General features: G+C 41.9%; 1 protein-coding gene across 1 annotated transcript in view; it reads left to right on the forward strand.

Moving 5' to 3' along the window:
- The window catches only part of EML5 (EMAP like 5), a 92,482-nt gene continuing 73,568 nt past the window's right edge, over positions 1-18,914 (forward strand). The window contains exon 1 of the mRNA XM_035107512.2: positions 1-691. Coding sequence (XP_034963403.1) covers positions 495-691 — 197 coding nt within the window. The 5' untranslated portion in view covers positions 1-494. The remainder of the gene's footprint in view (positions 692-18,914) is intronic.

Below are 18,914 nucleotides of genomic sequence, written 5' to 3' on the forward strand. Positions count from 1 at the left end.
TTGACGTCGCGCGAGGCGGATCTCGAACCGGCGGAGGCAGAAGTCGGAGCGCCGAGCGCCCGGGCAGCTGAGGCGCGGAAGGGGCTAGGGGTCCGTCGCGGGGCTCGGTCTGGAGTTTTCAGCTGCTGCAAGGGGGTGACCTCCAGGCCCAGCAGGTGGATGGTAGTCGAGGAGCCGCGGCCGAGCCGCCGCGCAGCCATGTCTAGCAGGAACGGCGGCGGTGGCGGCGGCAGCAGCAGCAGCAGCGCTGCCAGGCTGAGGCGAGCCCAGCGCGTCCCGCGACGCCTTCTGTGAGGAGGACGGGCGGACTGGCGGCTGTTCGGGAAGGCTCCATGCCGGCGGCCAGGGACTGAGCGAGGGGAAGACACCGATCCCTGGGATTGAGGGGACCCTTTCTTTCCCCCTCCACCCTCACCCCCACCTACCCACCCACCCCGCTCCGGGGCTCCGGCAGGAAGGACCCCGACCTCCAGGCGGGAAGGGGAAGGCAGGCCATGGCTGACCGGAGCCCCCCGAACTGCCACCTGAGGCTGGAGTGGGTTTACGGCTACCGGGGCCACCAGTGCCGCAACAACCTTTACTACACGGCCGCCAAGGAGATCGTCTATTTCGTGGCGGGGGTCGGGGTGGTCTACAGCCCCCGGGAGCACCGGCAGAAATTTTACCTGGGGCATCAGGACGACATCATCAGGTAGGGGGGGGGGACACCATCCAACCCCGCCGGGAAGCCCTTTCCTTCTTTCCTTCTCTCTCTCCCTCTCCCTCCCTCGTTTCCATTCCCAGGTCTCCTTTAAGCGCCGTCTCTGCAGGAAGACTTGTCAGAGGAGGAGAACGCGCTCGATCGACACAGACAAGCGCTGCCTTTCCTCCCGCCTTGCGAAAAACAGCAGCGACAGGCAGGCGCCCTCCTTAGGGCATCAGGGTCCTCGTTTGATCCCAGTCTACAGAAGCGCCGTATTAATCTGGGATTTCCCCACCCCCCACTCCCCTCCCCGTGCAATATTATCTCTCCCCCCTCTTCCCTATTCGAGGAGGGGTGTGTGTGTCTGTTTATTATTATTATTATTTATTTACTATCCTAGGGGCCGTCCAGCTCTTCTTCCGCGTTCACTGCAGTTTCACTCTCTTTCGTGATCTGGCGAACAGTACATACCCGGGAAACAATCTTCTCTCTAGTTGTCAAGGGCAGTTGTTAATAGGCGGTTATCTCCTTCTGCTCTCGGGAGTAACGAAAAGTTTGTTAGGCTGATGCCTGAGGATCGCTCTTCCTTCTTTCCTTCTCTTTCTTGCTTCGAGAAAACCCCAGAAATCAACATTTTTACCTTATAAATACAGATTGGATTTCCTGTATTCATATCCCAGCCCCCACTCTGTCTTTCTCATAAACACATCTGTTATCGGAAATCTGTACTGTTGCGATTGCTGAGATCAGCTAAGGGTGCCCTCTTAACAACACTAACCTCCTGCCTGTTTCATTCAGCCAAAGGCACATAGGGAGGTGTTCTCAGGCTGCTGCTTGCAGCTTTCATTATGAAACTACTTCTCCTTGGGAGTTTACAATAGTCCAAGCTTAAAATCTTTCTGGAGCATTGTAATGTCTTCAAGTATCTTTTCTGACCGGCTTATGTGGGTGAGGAGTAGTGTGTACTCTGTCCCTAAAACACAGGCTTGAATTCTGACACGTATACATTTTTCTCCAGTTCCATAAAGTACACTGTGTAAATTCAGTTTATATTTGTCCAGTTTTCCAAAAGCAAAAATAAAACCTAGTACTGCAATACAATATACCCACATCTCACCTCAGGTAGCTGATTTTCTTGAATTTCTCTTATTTATTAAAGTCAATAAATTCATAAATATTCACTGTTGGTAAATTATATAACTGTGACCCATTTCTGCAGCTTTAAATATTTCTTTGTTTGTGTTCGGCTGTTAGCAATCACAGTTTTACACATTTGGTATTGGTGCTTATAGTTGGTAGAATTGCCAAACAATTATTAGAAGCATCAATTTTGGAATCTGTTTAGTCTTATGGGTGGCAATTGATGAGACTGAATCTATATGTTGAAGCAGTTTTGCTTTGGTTTGCTTATGCATTTTATTTATTTTAGACTGGTGACAATGGATTTTCCCACAGTAATTTGTTATTTTTCTCTTGAAATTGTATATTATAAACACAACAAATGGTAGTTGTGGATTCCTACTACAAAAAGGCATTGCTTCCTGTTTAATTCTGAACTTCTGGTGGTCTCATATTTTTTCATTGAATGTTAAATTTCTGAACAGTTCTTAAACAGTTCTTAAACTAAAATACCAACTGGGTTGGTATTTTAATCATGGAAGAGTGTGCTGACTTGGCATTCATTACTGAGACCTTGTTGGGGGAGATGGGTGTGCCAGATTTTTCATGGCTGTGCCCCACTGAGTACTCAATGCAGCACCAAGCTTCATTAGAGAGCCAGGAAGGTGGAGTTACCAGAGTTCATTCTCCCTTACCAGGAAACCTCTCTACCTTGGCGTGGTTCTAGAGCAGGCATAGGCAAACTCTGCCCTCTAGATGTTTTGGGACTACAACTCCCATCTTCCTTAGCTAACAGGACCAGTGGTCAGGGATGATGGGAACTGTAGTCTCAAAACATCTGGAGGGCTGAGTTTGCCTGTGCCTGGTCTAGAGGGTCTGTATCACACACTGAGTCTTAGATTAGGGATGCTATTGTTGTATTGTGTTGCCCAATAGCCTCCCTGACAGAGCTGGCTGAGGTAGTCTCAAGCATGGTGTTAGAGGAATCTCAAACCATAATGTTGTTGTTTAGTCATTTAGTCGTGTCCAACTCTTCGTGACCCCATGGACCGGAGCACACCAGGCTTCCACTGCCTCCCGCAGTTTGTTCACACTCATGTTGGTGGCTTCGAGAACACTGTCCAACCATTTCATCCTCTGTCGTCCCCTTCTCCTTGTGCCCTCAATCTTTCCCAACATCAGGATCTTTTCCAGGGAGTCTTCTCTTCTCATGAGGTGGCCAAAGTATTGGAGCCTCAACTTCAGGATCTGTCCTTCCAGTGAGCACTCACTCAGGGCTGATTTCCTTCAGAATGGATAGGTTTGATCTTCTTGCAGTCCATGGGACTCTCAAGAGTCTCCTCCAGCGCCATAATTCAAAAGCATCAATTCTTCGGCGATCAGCCTTCTTTATGGTCCAGCTCTCACTTACATACATCACTACGGGGGACTCTCAAGAGTCTCCTCCAGCGCCATAATTCAAAAGCATCAATTCTTCGGCGATCAGCCTTCTTTATGGTCCAGCTCTCACTTACATACATCACTACGGGGAAAACCATAATACTGGGTGACTAATAATAATATATTATTTGTACCCCGCCCATCTGGCTGGGTTTCCGCAGCCACTTTGGGCGGCTTCCAACAAAGATTAAAAATACATTAAAATGTCACACATGGGTCTGTCTTAGGTTGTTATAGGACCCATGTACAAAGCAGGTCATTACTCCAGGTGGTGACAGGTGTGACGAGTCAGGAATTGGGGGTAGCATTTCTGTGACTCCTTTATCATGGATAGACATCTATCCCATGATGAAGTTTGGACTCAAGGCAGCTATCCCACTCTGCAGTGATGGGACCAGTTATGATGGCCTGCCTCCAGAGACTTGTGGATCCTGATGGATTCCTGAATACTTGTGGGGACTTGGGGAGAGGCTCTTGTTTCATTGTTGAATGGTGAGATGCAGAGGGCTATTGACACAATTGCTCCTGAGCATTCTGTACTGATATTCTAGGACACTGGGTGATGAAATAGGCTGGATGATGGCTAGAGTTCCAGTGGTTTAGATCTCACTCTGAAGCTGACTGAGCACTGATTAGAGAGCATAATTGCACCTACTTTGTAATTTAGATACTACAGTTATGGTTCCAGTTCCAGAGGTGTCAAATGCTTTGTCTTTTCCAATTTATGGGATCAATTTCAGTTTATGATGACATCAACGGAGTGCTAGCAAGAATGTGCCAAACTTTGTGCCCTCCTGACCCCTAGTAAAATCAAGCTGGGGGAATGATTAGGTGGATCCAGAGCGTGGTGAACACATCTTCACATAGGTAGGAGGGCTGCAACTTTAAAGGAGGCAGTGGTGCAGTAACTACTGAAAAAGCCAGCCCTGAACCTGGTTGCCTCCTTTCTGGTGATTGAGAAGGTTGTGCAGGATCAAGTTTAAATTAATTTTTAACTTATAAAGAGTTTTTTTATGTTTGTGAAGAGCTCTTTGCACTGTAAGAAAATGGTAGCTATGCTGGTGGAGTGAAAAAATTTTTTTACACAATGAGACATTATTAGTACGGTATTTGTTTCGGATATGAAGTACCACCCCATATCATGCCTACTGTGAAAGTCTAGAAGGCATTGTGGGCTCTTTTCTTTCTTTGTCTTTCTGCTTATAGCACTGCATGGGCTTGAAAAGTTGTAGCTTTTTGGATGTTTGAAATGTCATGCTCTAGAAACAATACATGTTGGAAATGAGACTTAGTAAAAGTATTGGCTTATGGCTGAGTCTTCATATACAACAATAGGCTACAATATCTGTAATATGTGTGATTCTATGCACAGTTATGTAGAAATCACCAGAGCTTACTCCTGAGAGAAGATGGATAGAATTACATTGTAATAACACTGATAGTCACAGTGCTGAAGGGCACAAACCTGTAGATACTTTTTGTGTAACTGACTTGTTTGAAACTCTGAACCTACATTTAAAATCTCAAATTTGCTGCAATATTGCGTACAATTTTTTAAAAATTTTTTAAAGGATGATATCTATTGTCAGGTGCAATGTTTTGTAGTTGAGAGAATATATTTTAGCTACCATTCCTTTGATGGTGAGAGCTACAAAAAAGGCACTGGTAAGCATTTAGGTGGGAAGGGTCAAGGAAGAGTTTATTTGTCATGACTTTCAACCTGAGGAACTTGCAGTGTGCAGCAGAGGACTCAGATAAGGACAAGGTTCAGGCTGTTCCCCTGACAGAAGAACCATCAGAACCACCACAACTCATATGATGAGTCTCCTGCAGTACTTCTATCATCCCAAGCCTCACAAAATCAAAGTCTACAAAATAGGACAAATGTCATTTAACCACCTTGCCAACCAATTGCACTTCAGATCTTATAAGCCTATAGAAGACTTCAGGTGGCTAGCTCCAGCAAAAACAACATCATCCTATATATGCCTTAGTAGCAGGACACTTCAACCAGCAGGGCCCCTGTGGAGCTCTCTAAGTTCTTGTTTGTGACTGCTTTGGCCTGACTTGATTTGCCTCCAGCAGCCACTGTGTGCTTCCCTTGCTAGCCTTGCTACTTCTCTTTCAACTTTCCATACCCACTTTAAGAGGACCAACTCACACTTTGAGGATGATTTAGAGCAGGGATGGCTAATCTGTGGCCCTCCCATTAGCCTCAGCCAATAGTCTAATAGATGACCAATAGTCAGGGATTATGGGAGTTACTGTCCAGCAATGTCTGGAGGGCCATTAATTAACCACCCTCTGATCTAGATTCAGATGTAAAGTGCAGGTTTAACCACCCCCCAATAGAAGCAAGTGTATAATCCTTTATTTTCTTCCATAAAAGTGTGTGACTACCAATGCATAAGGAAAAAAGTGAGGCACTGAAATTGAAGGAAGTAGAAATCTTGATTTGTTGGACCATTATACAGTATCATGCTGCTATGCTAAAGGTTTTGTGTTTAAGTTATAAGGAACTGGAGGAGTACACTGTTATTTATTTCTCTTTCCCTCCAAAGAGCAGCATAAGAAGCTGGTAGATGGAGGTAGGTACTATCCACCTTAATTTCATCCTCTTGTTGACACATCATGCATGCCCTAGTACATGTTTTTATGTTGGCCAGTGAAGTGCAGTTGACAATTACTGTTATTGGCCATGTTTACAAATAAGACATGGATTGTTTAGCTCAAATGTAGTTTGTTTGCCTGGCAAGTTAATGATAATTAACCCAACAAATCTCTGTATGAAGCCATGATTTGAAGTTGGAATATGAATGGTAACCATGGTTTATTGTTACATCTGAACCAGCAGTGTTGGGTTAATCATGGTTAGTTTAGTGTTCAAAACTGCTCATCCAACTACAGATTCATGAGGCAAGAGTGGCTGGAAACAAAACCGTGCCCAATGCTAAGTGACTCTTGCTGATGCTTTTCCAGTCCTTGTACTCTTTTCTCACTCATCCTGGTAACAGGCTCCTTTCATGGCTCACCTCCTCCCTGGCAAATCCTTGGTCTCCAGTTTGTATGCTTACCTTTACCAAGAGAAAATTTAGAGAGGCACTGACTATTTTGTTAGCATTGGTTTAGGTCTAGTTGTTGAAAGCACAGCCCTACACTTTGCTGGTTACCCTAATTGTTACACACACGAGGAGGAATTCAGTGCAGTATAGCACTAAGGAGATTGCTCTGTTGCAGTAGCTGAAGAAGTCCTTGTGTGGGCTTCAGCTAGTGGGAGCAGTTTAATAAATCTGACTCAAGGGAATTAAAATAAAAACATCACATGGGGGAAACAGCAAAATAAGGGGTTTCAATTTAGGATTCTAGTCCTATAGCCACACATGGTATTAAGTCAATGGGGATTACTTCTGAGCAGACATGCATAAATCTGCACAAGATGACAGGTCCCTGCCCTGAGGAACTTTTCATCTAAAATTCAACACAGAGAAAACAGCAAAGGAAGGGTATTCAGTTCAGAAGTCTAGATCTAAACCCATTTATGTGGGAGCAACTCTCACTTTCTGTTATAAACTATTATTGCATTGTGTCCTATTATTTATTTTAAAAAATGAGACCTTTTTTGTAAGCTCAGAGTAGTAAAATGTAACATCAGCAGCAACACAGTGGTTGTCTTCCACTCTTGCTTGCCCCTTGGGCTGTTTAACTAAATTCTTTTAGTATTTGTTGAAATCTTGGGGTTCCTACTGATGCCTCCCACTTGTGCATGGATGGTGCCATTTTGGCTACACAAGCAATGACACTCACACCCTTAAATAGATGTTGAAATCATAAGACAAGTCCCTGTCATGAGGAGCTTACAATCTAAAATTCAAAACAGAGGAAACAAGAAAAGGAGAATCAAATATTGCATCCTGTTCATAAGTGTAAGTACCAGGCAGGCCCATGCAGAGCCTGTCTGAGGCCTGTGGCAGGAGTCTTGTTAGAATAAAGTTATAAACTAAAACAAAAAAGCAGCCAGTCCCTGGAGATCCTTCTTGCCAGGTTAGCCCTCTGAGGCTTGGGGCTGCCCATCCCGTTTGCACGGGACTGGTATCACTGATGTCAGTGAGGATTACTTCTGAATAGACATGTATTGAGTTGCGCAGGAAGACAGCTCTCTTCTTTGAGAAGTTCACAATCTAATATTCACACAGAGGAAACAAAGCGGAAAGTTGAAGGAAGGTTTTGTCAAACCAATCAGTTAACCATCAACCATTCTAAATCCAAAATAATGATTTTCTCCAGAAGCCGAAAACAATACAAGTGGAAGCTCAATGGAGCAACAGTGGAACAAGTTTCCAAATTCCAATATTTAGGCACATTTTTTCAACAAAACTTGAGATGGAAAGCACAAATTCAATATCTCCTCAATAAGGCTAAAACTGTGTCCCACGCACTTCTCCAGTTTTATTTCACAGATGGGGCTCTGCATGTGCCTTCGGGGTTGAAGGTGTTTAATGGGAGAATAGCTGCCATACTCACTTATGCTGCACCACTTTGGGTTGCCTTGGCAAATTTTCCCCCTCTTGAGACCCTCCAAAATCAATTTTTACGCCGCCTATTGAAACTTCCCTCATGTGTGAGCAATGCGGCTATATGTCTGGAACTGAAGATCCCCTTGCTAGAGACACTTCTGTGGAAACGGGTTTTCAACTACTGGCTAACACTCTGGCACAGATTACCTGATTATTATCTAGCCCAATGTTTATGGCATAACGAATTCACCAGTCCCTGGGCCAGCAAGATCCATGTCAAGCTTTTGCTTTTTGGAATCTCCCCCCTAGAAGCTTTAAATTTTGATCTTACCACAGCTAAAAAATTTATCAATCAGAGATTGGATGATACAGAGTTGCAACGTAATCTTATGTTGGGCGGGGGGGGGCATGTTCGCCTCGGGCGTTACTCCCGCACATCATGTTCCAGCTTATTTATCATCCCTTTCTATTGCCAGCCATCGCTTTGCGTTTATTAAAGCACGGTTCAATGTTTCCCCCTCCAACGTCCTTCTTCACAGATTCTCTAAGGGCCGAATCTCGGTTTTATGTTCGTGTGATAACCAGTCGACGGAATTCCTTCAGCACATAGTGTTTACATGCCCTCTGTATAGTGCTGTCCGGAAAAACCTAGAGTCCGTTAGTCCAAAAATTATCTGGGCTTCCAGTAGAGACTCATCTCGCCCTATTATTGCAAGATACTGATTCGTTCGTAACCTTGCAAGTGGCAAGATTTTTAACTTCTGTTCTGTCCTATAAAAGGCGGAATGGATTGTTACATGAATCCTGAAAGCTTTTACCATATCATTTTTCCTAATTTTATATTATCTGTAATTATTATATTTTTAGTTCTATATTTATTTTATTAATTGTAAAGCAAGTATGTCTCACTTTGTCTATTTTTATGTGTATATGAACTTAAAGCTGAAATAAATCATTCATTCATTCAAGGTTGAAGGAAGGCAGAGACAAATAGAAGCAATACAGTTAACAAGATGGAGGGGTTGGTTTGGCTAGTACGCTTGCCTTCTCTCTCATGGAGCAGGCTACAACCTGTGCCATCAAGCTGGACTTCATGGTCATTGTATCTTTCACAATATGTCTGCCAGTGGCTTCATGTACAAATTTAACAGGATACAATGACAAGATTGCACTTTGTGCGACTCTTTGGGGAAGCAAATTGTGAGGAATTACAGAGGGGTGCTGTCCAGGATCTCTTTACCATAGGGTTGTCACATTTGGAATACAGTACTGTGTATAGTTATATTTGTTCAGTTGCATCTCTAAGAAATACCGGTACCATAGAACTTGAAAATGTGCAAGTAATAAGAAACACCAAGTATATAAAGCTATATCTTCTGATGGCTGTGCAAGAATGTTGAGACAACTTGCTACTTAAAACCCATCAATGAAGAAGACAGACAAATCCAACTTGGGAGTTCTGTAATCTCTTCATTCCTGCTGAAAACCCCCAGTTCTGTATAAATTGTCCACTATACCTCAGATAATGAAAGGAAAAGAAGCAGGGCCTCTGAATATTCTCTGAGTTGAATGAGTAGGTTCATCACTAGTTCATTCTGCATAGTAACTAAGGCTGTAGTCCTCCATGGCTAGTCATATTGAATTAAATTGGACTTTTTTCTGAGTAGTATACATAGAGTAGTAGTATAGGATTGCACTATAAACTTTGGTACTCATGCTCATTTTAGACATCAGAAAAAATGTGACCAAGTTTATAATTTATAAAAAAAAGTAGCTACCACTCAGAGTGCCCATCTTTAATATTTAAAGATTATAGTAATAGACCAGAACAAGAACCATATGATAAAAGAAACAAGTATTTTTAAATCTGAGCCACACTAATTAAAATTTGCCCTTCTTGATTAAAATTGAGTTACACTTATTAATCTACTAATCAAGCTGATTAACAATTGAATCCTATACACTTTTCCCTGAAGTAAGCACCATTTAACTCAGTGGGACTTACTTCTGAGTATACTCTACTTAGGGCTGCAGTGTCAGTCCTATTGGACGCACTGCAACTTCTGTGTAAATGCAGGCTAGAACTACACAGCTCGGAGCACTAGTTTTTCTGGGGGGAACACCTAAATTAATTTAAAAATAAATTATATTTTTGTGTGCATTTTGTTTCTGTTAAAAATGCTATGAACCTTCATCAGTATTAATTAATTGGAAATGTGTTACCTTCTGCATGAAATGGGCAATGATATGGTAGATATAAATGAATGGCTAAGAAAAACCTGAGTATAATGTACTGAAATTCATTAATTTGTTTTAGGTGTTTTATGAAACAGTGGCATAGACAACCTGTGAAAAAATCGGGGAATCTTCCTCATATATTTTTACTATGTGAAAGGGCATACACTGGAACCTGACAATTGAGTTTTAACAAGAAATTCAAATATATGAGAGAGATTGTAATTTCTTACTTATATTAGAGTGGTATCTCGGGTTAAGAACTTAATTAGTTCTGGAGGTCCGTTCTTAACCTGAAACTGTTCTTAACGTGAGGTACCACTTTAGCTAATGGGGCCTCCCACTGGGGCCTCCCACTGCTGCCATGCCGCCGCCGTGCGATTTCTGTTGTCATCCTGAAGCAAAGTTCTTAACCCGAGGTACTATTTCTGGGTTAGCGGAGTCTGTAACCTGAAGCATCTGTAACCTGAAGCGTCTGTAACCCCAGGTACCACTGTATATAAAAAAAGTTAAAGAAAACCTTGTAGTGAATTTCATTATTAGACTTTAATTTGGATATATTCCTTTTATCACAACAGTATTCACACAGGATGAATGGATTAATTTTACAGTGCAGTTATCTGACAACAAAATAAATGTCCTCCTGACTTTTAGAACTATGTCAATCCTTGTTCTCAGTTTATAATCCCTCAGCAAGAACAAGCAAGGTGAATTATGCTTTATCTTTCATCAGCACAAGATTTCAGACAGTATCTGGATGATTTATGAAGATTTACTAAGATTAGTCTGTGAGTTTTTAAACTTGATTTCTTTTTAGGACTCCAGAATAGGAGAATTTGAAAACCAAAGTTTGAAATTTTGCACTTTTATATGAAACTGCAGCCATATTATTTGATCATTTATCTGGCGTTAAAATGGTCCTGAAAATAAGATTTATTGTGGCAATCTAACCTCCAGAATATCACCTTGCCTGCCTGGGTGTTCCTAAAGGCCTGTTCATGTACTACTTTGTTCCTGGGGAATCTGCCTGGCATGCTAAAACATATCACCTTGGTAAATGGACATCAGAAGGACAATATACAGTGCATTTTCAAGCCAAAACCATGCTATGCTTTCCTGCATGGTTTCACAGTATACCAACATATTCATGGCTCTTCTAGAACAATGCTTCCTCTGCTCCTATCCACAAAGGTATCTCATCTACCAGTATCTAAGATTGATGACACCATCTAGGCCACAGGTAGAAGAAGAAGAAGAAGAAGAAGAAGAAGAAGAAGAAGAAGAAGAAGAAGAAGAAGAAGAAGAAGAAGAAGAAGAAGAAGAAGAAGAAGAAGAGTAGTAGTTTGGATTTGATATCCCGCTTTATCACTACCCAAAGGAGTCTCAAAGCGGCTAACAATCTCCTTTCCCCTCCTCCCCCACAACAAACACCCTGTGAGGTGGGTGGGGCTGAGAGACTTTAGAGAAGTGTGACTAGCTCAAGGTCACCCAGCAGCTGCATGTGGAGGAGTGGAGACACGAACCCGGTTCCCCAGATTACGAGTCTACCGCTCTTAACCACTACACCACACTGGCTCTCAGTGTGGTAGGACTTTCTTGAGAAAGTCTCCCAGGACTTCCAGCAATATTCAGCCCAGCATCACTCTGAGCTTGGACCAGTCCATGCAGCAGATTCACATTCTGCATACTACTGTGCAACCACACAATTGTTATTGGTAACTAGGGATAGAGGAGAAACTGATTCAGTTTGCATTTAAAAGTGAGCCTACCTAATTTGTACTTTCTGAAACAACACAAGAACCGAAACATCAATCAAAATTCACGCTGAATTTTGCAATGTTGTTCTCCAGCCAGGTAATGTGCTCATATATGAGTGAAAACAACGCAACAAAAAAGCATTATATTACAGGAATTTGTTTTCGGGGGGAAAAGTATATTAGGAAGAGGCAAGGTAAGGGTAAAAGACCCCTGGATGGTTGAGTCCAGTCAAACTTGACTATGGGATGCAGCGTTCATCTTGCTTCAGGCTGAGAGAGCTGGCATTTGTCTGCAGAATTTCATACAAACATATTGTGTTTGGAGAAATTTGCACTAAATTGCTTGTTGTTGTTATTATTATAATATTTATTTATATCCCACCTTTCCCCTTCAAGTTAAGATTTAAAAAAATTGAAATTGAGCGGAACCAAAATTAACCGATTCACCCATCCCTACTGCGTTCAACACATTAAAAAATAACTATCTTGCAACAAGGCAAGCAGCTCACACAGCCTTTCCTTGATTCTTACATGTCCACAAGCAAAGCTAGAAGAAATTGGAGCCACAACAAGTGGGATTAGACCACACCCAGAGCCATCTCATCAATAACTTTGGGTGAGACAGCTGCCTTAAGTGGTGCCTGAGAGAACTTGAACTGAGGAGGAAGAGGAAGCTCCTGCTGCTGCTGTGCTACTGCTTTACATGGCAGGGTTGCCATAATTGTAAAACTGTAAAACATAAACTGTAAAACTGGGAAACACTGGCCTGTGAGCACCCCAGTTGGAGAACAGCCTTTACCAAAGGTGTCATGGGCTTTGAAGAAACTCTATCTCAGGACGCAAGGGAGAAGAAGAAGAAGAGTTTGGATTTGATATCCCACTTTATCACTACCCAAAGGAGTCTCAAAGTGGCTAACAATCTCCTTTCCCCTCCTCCCCCACAACAGACACCCTGCATGTGGAGGAGCGGAGACGCGAACCTGGTTCCCCAGATTGCAAGTCTACCGCTCTTAGCCACTACACCACACTGCTAAGTCCTAAGAGGAAGGCACGCTTGGCAAATCCACACCGTGATAAACTTCCGCCTGGAAACCAATGTCCCCACTGTGGAAGGACGTGTGGATCCAGAATTGGCCTCCACAGTCACTTATGGACCCATTGTTAAAATTGTGTTTATGGAAGACAATCTTACTCGGCTATGAGTGATCGCCAAAGAAGAAGAAGCCATAACTGTGTAAAGTGATGGCAGCAAAGCAATGACTTCTCTTCCTCTTCCTTCTCCTCCAGATGCCACACCTCTATGGGTGGCCTCACAGCCTATTATGAGAGCCTATTTACTGAGTGTCTAAAAAGCAGCAAGCCTATAGGGAAGCAGAAAACTACTGCCCCCTGCTGCTGCCACTTTACACAGTGACTACAGCGACTATGCCATGTGAAGCAGCAGAAATGGGGCAGCATCTTCCTCTTCCACCTTGTCATCACCTTCTCCTCCCTTGGCCATGCATTCCCTCAAGGTGGTGTACATGGATCCCCGCCCATTTAATCCCCACAACATTCCTGTGAAGTAGGCTTAGGCAGAGAGAGAAAGCTTCATGGCTGAGTGGGAATATGAATTCTGGCTTCCCAGGCCCAAATCTGTCATGTTAACTACTACACCATACTGGCTCTTCAGTGGCCTGTCATCCTTGACCATTGGTCATGCTGGCTGGGGGGGGGAGTGAGTGCTTGGTGCTGTACGACCATGTAAATGTTTTTTTGTTCTGTATTATAATTGCTACCAAGTGCTCAGTGCTGTAGAAATTCAAAAATATTATTATCATCATCATTATTGCTGGTGAGTGTTTGGTGTGGTATGAACATGCAAAATGTGCTAGTAGCGTAGCATAGCAGGGAGGGCGCATTCTGTGGTTTGCCTCAGGTGCCAAAATATATTGGGCTTGCCTTAATCATACCAGACAAGTATCAGAGGAAAATGGACCCCTTAAAGGCACATTTGATATACCACAAGTATCCACCAAATAAACTGAACACGTTGATCGACAGGCCCAGACTGGTACCCAGGAACTATCTACTGCAACAGGGGTTCTTAACCTGTGGTCATGGACCTCTAGGGTCATAAAATTTATACACCATTTGATTGTAGAAAACCTCAAAGTGGTTTACAAAAAAGGTAAATCTATAAAATAAGGAAATTTTTACTATACAAGAAGTTAAAATACCAAAGCAGTTTAGGCTTGACTAAACAAATTACAGGACCTAATAACATCATACACTGGCTTATCTTCCAATGTAACATATGCCCTCATCTGAAAACAGTACCATTCTGCTTTCTACATAGAACAAAGTGGTCAATCTTTATGCTAAAAATACCAGTTCAAAGCAAAGTTCAAAGAGGATAGAAGTGAAAAGAGCTGTGAAGAAGAAACCCCAGGAAATTAGTATATAAAAAAAATCGTTTGAGAGGCACAGGGGAAGAGGAAAGTATCCATTATATAGCCACTGGATTTCTGATGGGCAGTTTCCAAAGGCATGGGGGAGCCTGTAGAAGAAAAGGGGGAAAGGAGATTTAGAGGGATTGTGTGTATTTTATCTGCTGAATTGCCTCTTTTTCTGTTGCAGCCTTTAAAGCTAGGCTTGCCCATTGACCTGAACTCCCACAGGCACTCCTCTATGCCTGGTCTCAATTCTATATAATTTTAGACAATTGGTTAAAATGCACCTGTTTTGGCAGGTTTCGGGAGAAGAGACATGATTAGATAAATTGATTGTCACTGTTGTTATTGATAAATTGTTATGTGTTGCTATATTTGGTGGTGGTGTTTTCATGGGGTTTACTTTTTGTTTTTAACTTGTCTGATTTTGTTGTAAGCCACCCTGTAAAGGGAGGGGTGCTGGTGCTGGTGCTGGTGCTGGAGGAGACTCTTGAGAGTCCCATGGACTGCAAGAAGATCAAACCTATTCATTCTGAAGGAAATCAGCCCTGAGTGCTCACTGGAAGGACAGATCGTGAAGCTGAGGCTCCAATACTTTGGCCACCTCATGAGAAGAGAAGAATCCTTGGAAAAGACCCTGATGTTGGGAAAGATTGAGGAGAAGGGGACGACAGAAGACGAGATGGTTGGACAGTGGTAGAAATGTTTTTTGTCCTCTGTTGACAATGGAAAATATAATTTTGGACTGCACTGCTCTACAAGATTCACCTAGTAATACACAGTACCTTTAGGTTTTTGAGAGATCAGCGGGATGTAATGTCATGTGCCTAATTTAGGACTGCTGCCATAAACATTAAAGCAATTATGTCAAGAAATTAGGATGTATAAACTGTGTTCTGCTGCTGTTATCTGAAGGTGAGAAATTCCAACACTCATTCCTATAAAAATATAAACGTAAACAGTTGTTCATCTACAGTCATACCTCGGTTTAAGTATGCTTCAGTTTGAGTACTTTCAGTTTAAGTACTCTGCGGACCCGTCTGGAATGGATTAATCTACTTTCCATTACTTTCAATGGGAAAGTTCGCTTCAGGTTAAGTACGCTTCAGGTTAAGTACAGACTTCTGGAACCAATTGTGTACTTAAACTGAGGTACCACTGTATTTAATTTGGCTTAGGTAACTTCAATATATAGTTTGTTGTGGATGTAAGATCCTGCAGATGTAATAAAATGACTGAGAGTTGCTGTTCTTTCTACTTAATGACACTATTAACTTTCCTTGTTAATCAGTTTTAGCACAACAAATGGATAGCCATTTCTCATTTGTAGTGTGCAGTTCCAAATTTCTTCCCTTGAGTATGATTTTTGTTGTGGGAATATTTTTTTGTACCAGAGAATAGCCTGTTACTGGATGTTATTGTTTTTATCTGCTGTAAGCTTCCCTAAGTGAAGCAAATTGATTGGAAGGGTAGGAGTGTAATAATAATAAAGGTGCTTCTGTCACTTCGTGTGTTTCCCTCTCCTGTTTTCCTAATAATAATGTGTAGTTTAATACAACATGCTATGGGTGGGATTCTACTTGCACAACGAGGCTTAGCCACCCCTCTGCACCCCTGAAATTGGCTCTAGGGAGGTCAGGAGAGCCCACAGAACAAGTGGGGGGATCGGGGATGGTTCCAACCTGCAAGCTGAAGACTATGATGTTGAATTACACCCTATATGCTTCTGTACCTTGAATATCAACAGCTGGTGATATGATGTGGGCATGGTGAAAAACACAGCAAGATGTACGTGGTGCTACAGTAGACGAGATGTTAGACAGGAAAGAGAAATATAGTAGCGGCAGTTCCATGGCTCTCTAAATGTAATTTTGAGTTCCACCCTGTGTTATATATTCTCTAGTGTCCCATGGTCTGGGTTTCTATAGAGAATATCAGCCCTTACCAGCAGTGTCTTCCACAAAGTGACAATGGGATCAGAAATTAAAATGTTTTCCTTACTGCACTGATTCTTATGACAGTGCTCCCCCGCCCCATTCAGACTTATTTTCTAAAAAAAAAAAAAAGATTCTTATTGATTGTAGAAATAGAGCAAGAAAATGAATGTGTGTTTATGAGTCAAAGACAATGACTGTGTGCAATGACATGTTCCCTATTACCATCATTGTGTACCAAGAAATAGTTAATAAGCTGGAAGATCACCAGGCTGTCACCAGGCAGCTAAACTAGATGAATCTTGCCCTTTAATGAAGACTCTAAAAGTGTTTCTTTCTTGAGGATATTTCAGATAGGGGTGCAAGATTACAACCTGCAGAATGATGCAGTAGAAAATTGTGCAGCTCATATACCTCTCATCTGATTTTTCACCTGACTCCTCTTCCCTTGCCTGCCATTGAACAATATTAAAGTTCCATTTTCTATGTAGGTGAAGGACAGGGGGAGGTATGTAAGAGGACTGGAGAAGGAAAGGCAAGAAGGGATGGTGGCTGCACAATCTCCCACAGCCTTGTTTGTTTGCTTGCTTGCTTTAATCATCTTGCTTTAATTTGCATTTTATTAGATTCTTTGTCCTTCCTCACTTTTGGGGCATCAGGGGCTGTCACAGCTGCAGTAAAGAAATTGAGATGGGAGAATATCTTTTCCAATAAAACATGGCAAACATGAGTTTACAAGCTTGTGTTTTCTGCGGTATTGTGAATGTGATAGCAGATGAGGTTTTTATAGGGAAGAATTAGCTGTTGGGCTGGCATCAGGGGTTGGTATAACAGAGTACTGTATGTACAAAAGCTCACACCCCAGTAGAGAGCCCACTACCAATCCGTGGTGTCTGGTGGTCATGCTGTTTCTCCTTGATGCTTTCCTGTCCTCAGCAAATAAGCCGTCTGTGAGAATAATGAGAAGAAGAAGCACACTGTATCTGCTTTATTCCCTCTTCCTTCTGGAAGTGGTGCTGATTTGAGTCCAGAGGGAGAGGCAGTAGCAACAGCAGGGAGGAGGTAGACCAATTGAGACCATTGTGCCCAAATGGGGAACCAGCCCTGGCAGAAGGAAGTAGTGTTGTTAAAGGAAGACTGAGTGGGTGGGTATTACTTTACACCCAAGGTCTAATGGGGATTTGAGTAGTCACAGAACAATTCCTCTCATGTCACTTTGGTTAGTGACCCTGGGTATTTTTTTATTCAGAAATGTGCAATGGTTGACTTGCTTGACTCATTCTATCTTATTTTTTCTTCAAACACCACTAGTATATTGCATCTTGTTCACTGAACTTCTCTCCTGCTATTTGCTTGTGGCAAATTGTGGTTTATCATGCATTTAATCTGTAGGGAATTATGTCCAGGGGATCTTGCCTTAGAGGAACTGGACAAGAGGACTTTTCTTTGCCGCTATGATTCTAATCACTTACCCTATTGCCTTTTGTAGCTACAGTCAAATATTTAACTAAAATGTAAGAAAGCTGCAATGTTAAAAATAACATTTTAAACTGAGGGAGAGAGAAATGGGCCCTTTTTGTGTAATAGTATATAAGCCATCTCCTTGATAATATATTACCAGTGCTTATTTCTTTGCCACCTTTCTCTGACTGCTTGACCTTTTTTGTCTTATGTATAATATACAGCTTTTCTTCAAATAATTAATCTTGCCCAAAGGCTATAAACAGACCATCTGCCTAAGTACTTAAAACTAGGTCATATATTCTGATTATATTTTAATTATAGGGGTTAGTTCATTTCTGTTGGTCTTTTTTGTTTTATTCTTAGCTGAGCCACACAGATTGTTATTCACCTGAGCTGAGGTTTAACTGCTCACAATTTTTCTCTCATTAGTCAGTCATCTTAGCCAGTTGCAATTAGTTTTCCATTCTATATTTAGATACTATTAGCACTGCAGGCAGGGAAAAAGAGAGAAAAGAAAATGAAAAATAAAGCTGTCGGAGCCTAATGACCTGGTTCCCTCTTCCTTCTTTTTTCCATTCTTCAAATATGTCAAATTTGCCGGGAAAATCTGAAGCCTCCCATATTAAATACCTTCTGGAGGATAGGTCAAATGATATTACACTGACTGTGGCAAAGTTTCTTTCGGAGGTCGCAAGAAACAAAGACCATCATGCTCTAGACATGACAAAATGACTACCTCGGTCTCTTTCGCCTGTTGTTTGGTTGTTTTAACTGTATCTTGTTTTGAAACTGTTTTGTGAGTCTGTGGACCGCAATAAAGATATTATATACATGTGTGTGTGTGTGTGTGTGTGTGTGTGTGTGTGTGTGTGTAATATGTCTAATTACCTGCTCTGTATGTGTGTGAGTGCATGTGTACATGCATGTGGACCATATCCACCCAAGGAGATGAACAAAACTCAACAATAAAAGCACAATAACAAAATATTAAAATTAAAACAAGTACAAACATTCAGCAATATATTAAAACATTATTCAGCAAGTTATATTCAGCTAAAATAAAAAATAACTTTTATAGCTACAGTAATGATACATAATTAAAACAACAGCATGACCAATAAAACACATCAGTTAAAATATATTTGAAAGGTGGTTTTAAAAAGTCTGTTTTAATACAGGAACTGCGGGGACTGACTAGCCACTTATCCCTTAAGAGGAAGTTGCATAAGGTAGGAGCCATTACTGAGAAGATCCTGCCCCCAGTGCTACCAAACTAACTAAATGGAAAGACAGTCAAATAATCAATACTAATCTTAAAAACAGGGCCAGCTCAAGAC

This window comes from Zootoca vivipara, chromosome 1, assembly GCF_963506605.1.
Source record: "Zootoca vivipara chromosome 1, rZooViv1.1, whole genome shotgun sequence".
In the NCBI taxonomy this organism is placed as follows: Eukaryota; Metazoa; Chordata; class Lepidosauria; order Squamata; family Lacertidae; genus Zootoca; species Zootoca vivipara.